Here is a 7,220-nt window from a genome sequence, read left to right on the forward strand (position 1 = left end):
ATAGGTATGAACAATTATTGTTCATACTCCAATAAGTATTCTTATTGATCATACATTATATTTAAGTATGAATACGTATTGTTCATATCTGTTTTGGGTATAAATATTTATTGTTCATATTTGCTTTGGGTTCATGTTTTTTTGTTGGTATGAACACATAGGTATGAACAATCAATGTTCATATCTGTTTTGGGTATGAACATTTATTGTTCATATATATTTTGGGTATGAACAATCAATGTTCATATCTGTTTTGGGTTCATATTTTTTTTTGCCTAAAGAATGTATGAACAATCAATGTCCATATCTATTTTGGGTATGAACTGTTCATATTTGTTTTGGGTTAATGTTTTCATAGCCACAATCAATGTTCATAACCGGGTTGTTTCGATTGGGTCGGGCCGTTTATTTTTTTCTTCAGGGGTATACTTGACTTTTCATCTACCCGAGCCGTTGTTATTTCGCGTCAATGGTAAACTTGAACTTTCAACCACCCGGTCCTTGTGGGTGATTAAAAGAAAAATGTGTTCTCTAGAGTTCTTTTTTCGGCTGATTTGTCCTCTAGAGTCGCTCTATGTTTAATTAAAACGGGAGACAGACGACATAATTTCTGGCGTCTGTACAATAATAATCAACAGACGGCAGAAACTATGCCGTTCGTATCCCGAAACTTATTATGGCAGCTACTAGCGAAGGTCTTAACTTTGGTTGGGTTTTTGACTCCTTCCAAATTTAAGACACTTTTAAGCATCCCCATTGGATGACATTTTTGTGGGTGTGGTGTTATATTTGCCTTTAGCAGCCCATATAGCCCCTAAATTTGAATTTGGAGGACACTAGAATTTTAGCTAAGGGTAGTTTGGTAAATTAAACGCAATTTCCTGTATGGATTTGACCACGAGCACAGTATGGCTAGTTAATTATATGAACAGAGCCAATGAGGCCCGGCCCAAATGAGAATCCAACATAACTAGTCTTCCTTCCTTCCTTCCTTCCATTTCAGCGAGAATCCACCCGGGGTTTGTTTGTTATACATAATAATAATCACCGAAACCAACTTACTTGGGATATTGGGATATGCAATTTATCTTTATCCTTTTTCATTATGCATAGTAAGACACCTGTGTTGATCCGGGTTTAAACTTGTATTTACTGATAAATTGTTCGAATGAAGGAAGAGCAGCAATGCTTGAAAGTGTGGAAGAAGAGCCTATAGACAAGGATGCTGCTAATCACTAAATGACCTGTTTGGCCTCTCTGCAGCTCTATCTATCTTCACACGCCGGTATAACGAGTTACGAAAGCATATGGAGTTAATTGAAAAAGACATCGACAACATGCACAAGCAGCTGAATGATAAGGAGTCTCAGGTTTCTGCCTCAACGAGTTTTGTTATCTGCTGATTTGGCAAATGGAGGCTCTGCCGAGGACAAGACTTGTAAGGAAACCTCTAGCCCCACTATTGACTCACTTTGTCAGACTATGGGCAGTCGTGGTTTCCGGAAATACATCAGAACTCATATGTCTGATATTAAAAAACTTCGAGAAGAAGCTAGAAAAGCTCTAAAATGTATTGGTAGATTTTATCTCCAAGGTAGTAAAGCATTTACGGAACACTCACTCATTAATTCTAATAGGCTGCCAGCTTTATTCATCCAGGAAGGCGGTGTCAGCAACTCTAGCAACACAGAAGCACAGGGGTTGCTTCTCTTTCTTGCATCATTTGGGATTCCGTCTGGTTTCGGAAATGAAGATCTCATTGAGTCGTTTCATTTAGGCTATGCAAAGGAGGTTTCTTGTGCCCTCAGACGGTCACCCTTCCTCATGGAAAGGATTCCTGGTATGATTTTGTGACACCTATTATACAAACCATGCTTTTGATTGCCATATCTGTTTTATAAGAAGAAGAAGAAGAACTATTATTGTTATTATGATAATTATTTTTGTTTGTTCATATTATTGTTTCGAGTTTGTGCTGGTCACTTTGGTGGATCTCCATTGTCACCAATATCTGGGATATGGTATCTTTTGCAATCTTGTGGGGATTTTGGTTGGAACTTAATATTTGTCATTTTTCTGGTACAACTATGGAGATCCAAAAGGTTGTATTAGCTATTAAATGGTTCCTTTTGTTTTTGGAGTAAAGATTTTGTGGCCCTTAGGAACATTCTCTTTAAGCACTTTGTAGCTATATCGGATAGAGAGTCTGGACCAGGGGTGCATTTGGTTTTGTTTTTCGTGTTGTTCTTTTGTGTTGTACTTGTAGCTTATCTTCACGTACTTTTTGTTTTATGGATACAATCACTGTCATCATCATTATTAAGTGCTTTACTTTCCTTCCATCCACCCAAATGTTCGGATCCCAACAGTTTTAGGATCTAGACCAATGTCTTTTGTCAAAGTTTTTCTGTTGTGGATCAGCTAATTGGCTATTCATTTATTAGAGGGAGAACATTTTCTGGGTATGTTGTGATCTATGTCTTATACTATTGGAGATACATGATTATTTGTGTATCTCTGTTCTCTTGCTCGAACTCCCTTCTGTTCCTTCCTCTTAACCACCTAGTGGCTGAATAAGTGATTCCTTAATTAAAGCTTCTATAATGTAATCTGGCGCATCCGAAGGGTTGTTAAAAGAATTGAAAAGGTTCTCCCAAACATTTCTACTAACCGGCAAGAGATAAGAAGGTGGTCTAAGTCCTAACAGTGTTGTCGCAATGATATGGCAGACTTAAGGTGGACTGGTGGAGAGGCCAGTGTCTACATGCAGCCCAAGGTGCAAAAACGGCATGCACTTTAGTCTGCAAGGCACAAAGATGTCTTTATGAATAAAAAGTAAAATTACTTACCCAAATACATTTAAAATCCAAAAAGAAAAAGGAAAAAAAATCTGAAGTTTATACAAATTTATATTACATGAAAGTAAAATGAATACTAGTCACCCTTGTGAGGTTTTTTTACTTGTTGGCCCCAAGGTCTTACCCTCGTAGGGTTTAGGGTTAAATGAATAAAGTTGTAACTATTCAAAAAAAAAAGAGAACAAAATGTTTCACAAGTTAGTAGTACTGATACTTTAGTGGATGGTCTGTTTGGCGCGATGACCTACATCTCAAGTTTTTCAAGTATTCCCAAGCTCACTCTGTCATAGCCGTTTTTCTTAGATTCAGGTTGATGGATTGAAGTCTCTCTGAAGACATTAACTTTGAAGTAATGTGGTTCCAAGACAATAGTCTTACGGCTGTCTTGGGAAAGTCAGTGAATGCAATGCGGTGCATCATAAAGGTTTGTCCTAATAAATTCATAAACATCCGAGAGAAGTTGAAAACATGGAACGGGGATTGTTTTGGAAGACTAGAGAAATTTAAAAAAGAATACGTGGAGGATTTTTCTATCTAAGAATTGAGAGAAGAAAACTCTCCACCTAATGAGGTCGATGCTACAGCAAGGAGGGGAGACCTCAGGAATACTCTTTACAATCTTCTTCTTGTGGATGAGATTTACTGGAAGCAGAAATTTAGAGTCCAGAGTCAAAATAAGGGAGAAAGATCCTCCAACTTTTTCCATCTAGTGGCCAGTGCTGGAATGTCCAAGTTGTTGGTTAATGGTGAAATGGTGGCTGGGACTTGGGAGAACTTCTAGTGCAGTTAAATTTTGCAATTCCTTAATATTCACAGATAAGGTGAAAACGTTGCTTAAGGCATATCCTTTCATCTGTGTGAGCATAGATACATTAGCTTTCGATATGGCATTTAGGTTGGTGATATTCCCTTATTTCACAAAGTGATATGCGGAGGTGCTAGAAAGAAAGGACCCACCCTGTTACTGTTTACGTGGTGAGTCATTGGGACACAATCACCTAATATGTCACTTTAACAGGCTAGCTTAAATGAAGAGATGGGTGTGTTTGATAGCCTTCAAAAAGTCACCCACCAAGCCAGTGGTTCTTTCAAGGAAGAGGTTTGAGAACCACAAATACATTTTACTTGTCTCATTATCTTGTGAAACTTGACTAGTCAAGAATTACTCACATTGCTGGAGTGAAACCGTCGTCACTTTGACGACATCTCAGTTTCGCTTAAGAAGACAACTCTCTCGATAAAAGCCTTATTATATTAGTTGTCTAAAGTCTTCAAGGATTTTAGAGGATGCTTCCGAGTCTTTTGTAGTTAGATGGGATCATCTTATGTTCTTAGACATGGGGTGATGGTGCATTTCTTGGTTTTTTCTTATGTAGTTTCTTTTATTGTAAATGTTTTATTTCTTGTTTCTCTTTTGTAATGTAGGCCCTCTCAGCCTACTTCTGCTTTATTAATGAAATTTCACTTTACCAAGCAAAAAAAAAAAAAAAAAAACAGAATTACTCACATTGCAAGTTGCACAACAATTGAACCATTGGGTGAAGTACAGAAAGATCTGTTAACAACCCTTCATACCACATACATTTCTTTGTTGGACAACAACTCCATAATATTCTAATGCTGGACAAACTAGAAAGAAGCGCCATGGTGATTCAAAATAATTGTTCATAATTTAGAAAGGAGGAACATAACTTCTTGTATGTTTGGGTCTCCCTATGGATGTATCGGGTTTCATGCACTATCTTTTGTTTTTAATGTATGTTATTTCTTGACTAGAAATATATATAAAAAAAGAAATAAACAAAAGCTGGTTGGTATTGCCACTTGAGATCAACCACATGAATGTGCCGAATGTATTCTAGTAGCAGTAACAATATATGTATTGTGAGTAACTGAAGTGTTGTATGCTCCTGCAAATATGTTCGGAATTCGGGAATGATGTTTACAATAGCATTGTGACCCAAATTCTGGATCTAGAATTCCGGGGATGGATTAGTATAAACTGACTGACTAAGCATTGTGCTATATAGCATCGCCATCGTGATTTGCTTTCATTGTTATTATAATTATTTTCACTAAAAACTTTGCTTTCATAGAACTATGGTAGTTATTCTATTTTATATTAGTATGTTACTGAAGGCTCTGTCTTACATCTTTGTCCTTTGTGGCAGATATCATTAGGGGGTTGGTGAAGAAAGGAATGTGTATGGTAGCTGTTGATGCTGCTTATTCATTTGGTGTTGATGAAATGTTTCCTGCGGAAACTATTCTGACACCATATTTACAGGAATCCCAAGAGACGTGGGAGAGAGAAAGAAAAGATTTGCGTGGTTCACCTGGTGCACTGGTACGGCACTCTGAACTCAGTGAAAGACCCCACTTTATAGTTATTGCCAAAGAGACATATCTGAAATGTTTTGTTGTTATTGTTGTCCCAAAACCCTCACCGTTGGAGTAGATTGGGATCTCATCTATGTTGTCAAGTGCTTCCCCATAAAGTAGCTCTACATTTAAATGGCATGTTGAACTGAAGTTATAGACTTGTAGTTATCTTTACTTTCACATCTTCAGATTATCATATTGCTTGAAACTTACACAATTTGGCTAAAAGCCTGCCTGAGTTTACTCCTATAGTCCTTTACATTATCATCTCTCTCTCTCTCTCTCAGACATACCTGAGTTTGAGTTTATTAAGTGATAGGAAAATAAATTGGCTGAGCCACTGTGAAGTCTGGACTTATGTGTGGAGTATCTCATGGTTGTCATTTTATTAATAAATGTTTTTCTACACTACAGAGAGAAGTTTATCAGAAGCATTTGGCTGCCCTTAAAGCTGTTAGGAAAAGCTTGGAGGATTACAAGATTGATCCCGTGAAGCTTGTAGGATGGAGCAATGTCAAAATAGCTGAAATGGAGAAAGATATTTCAGATCTTCAGAAGGCAATTGCAGAGAAAGTGAAGAGAAAAGTTGAAGGATTTGACTCTTCAACAATATTAAAACCCAAGGAAGTTAAACGCCCTCGTACCTCTGATACTGTATTGCCGCAGATGCCTTCCAAGCTTATGCCATCTCAGGAGCAGGGGAGCTTTGGTCACGATAGGAAGACCTTGAATGATGGTGGATCCTCAGGTCAGCTCAATGGACACTTAGGTGTGTCACCTGTAACAACTTCTTTATCAAGTACACCGGGTGCAGAAACGCTGCATATAAATATTCCTGGCAGTGTTGGAGGAGCTAGTGGAGGGGCTGTAGGTAGTATACCAACAGGAAATGGAAATGTTCATCACTCGGGTCCGTTATCTTGGAACACCAATGTCAGTGGGCCTGTGCACTTGACAAGGCATGATGATAGGCTGTATGGGTGGCATGAGGATGGAACCTTGAATGACCATTCAATGGGACACAACTTCACATCCTTCCGGACGTTTCCAGGTTCAGGTTTTTTGGGATCAGCATCGGCAATGGATCAGGGCTTTTCAGGGCTGCCAAGCACATCTATTGGTTCTGGGAATAGCAACTCTAAAGCTGATCTTTATCACTTTGCTGATACTGTTTTGTAAGGTGAATCATATCATAGCAGCAGTTCTTGCTCAGGCAGTTACTATTTGGCTCCTGCAACTCCCCATTTACAACACAAAGCTTACCTGCAACGAACAAAATGTCACCCTTTTGCAAGCTTTGGAGAGATGGTTGTGAATCGTGCCTCATTCGTACTGGTTAGTCGGGAGACAACTGATGAAATGGGGTTTCATGTTTCTCACCCCTGATAGTTCTGGTCATAGGTAATCACAAAGAAAATTCTGAATGCCCTGCCCTCAGTTATAAGGTTAATCTTGTGAAAGCTATATTTTTATTGAAATGTATATATTAGTACCCCTTTCCTCTAGTTACTTCGTAGAACAAAACTCGTTCGAATGCACAGGAACGGTTTTTAGTATTTACTACATTTACCTTTTCAGTTCTTTTAGAAAAAAGTTCATTTTGATTTTGAAGTTAGGCATTTATAAGTTTAATTGTGCAAGTTATGTGTTCAATCGGACTACTACTACTTGGCTCATGTAGTTCTAGATGTTTCTTATTTTCTGGTAAAAGTTGCACGTTTTTTTGTTGTCTTTTGGTAACAAATTGCATGACCGTCTAGTGGTTGTATTAGAAAAGTGAGTAAATGATAATATTCTCCGGTTACAGGTATAGATATTATTGTCTCTGGTTGAGTGCGGCTCATATAAGTTTTGAAATTGTTGTACATCTTTGGCTGCGAAGCCTTATAGTTTCAGGAATTCTCCGCCCCCAGTCTCCATCTATATGATTGGAGGAGAAAAGATAGTTAGGTAGACCTATTGGACTCTTTAGTTAAAGTC

General features: G+C 38.0%; 1 protein-coding gene across 2 annotated transcripts; it reads left to right on the forward strand.

Moving 5' to 3' along the window:
- Positions 1-970: 970 nt before the first annotated feature.
- Positions 971-6,880, forward strand: LOC147493132 (protein FRIGIDA-like). Of its 2 annotated transcripts, XM_086566664.1 has the most exons (4): positions 972-1,438; positions 1,660-1,840; positions 5,030-5,205; positions 5,655-6,880. In XM_086566664.1, the coding sequence occupies exons 1-4, from the start codon at positions 1,412-1,414 to the stop codon at positions 6,417-6,419; spliced, it is 1,149 nt and encodes a 382-aa protein (XP_086422790.1). In that variant the 5' UTR covers positions 972-1,411; the 3' UTR covers positions 6,420-6,880. The 2 variants fall into 2 exon arrangements, with proteins under 2 accessions (XP_086422789.1, XP_086422790.1); XM_086566663.1 differs by having other exon boundaries at positions 971-1,840.
- The last annotated feature ends 340 nt before the right edge of the window (positions 6,881-7,220 follow it).

The sequence above is a fragment of the Coptis chinensis genome, chromosome 6, assembly GCF_015680905.1.
Source record: "Coptis chinensis isolate HL-2020 chromosome 6, ASM1568090v1, whole genome shotgun sequence".
Lineage (NCBI taxonomy): Eukaryota > Viridiplantae > Streptophyta > Magnoliopsida > Ranunculales > Ranunculaceae > Coptis > Coptis chinensis.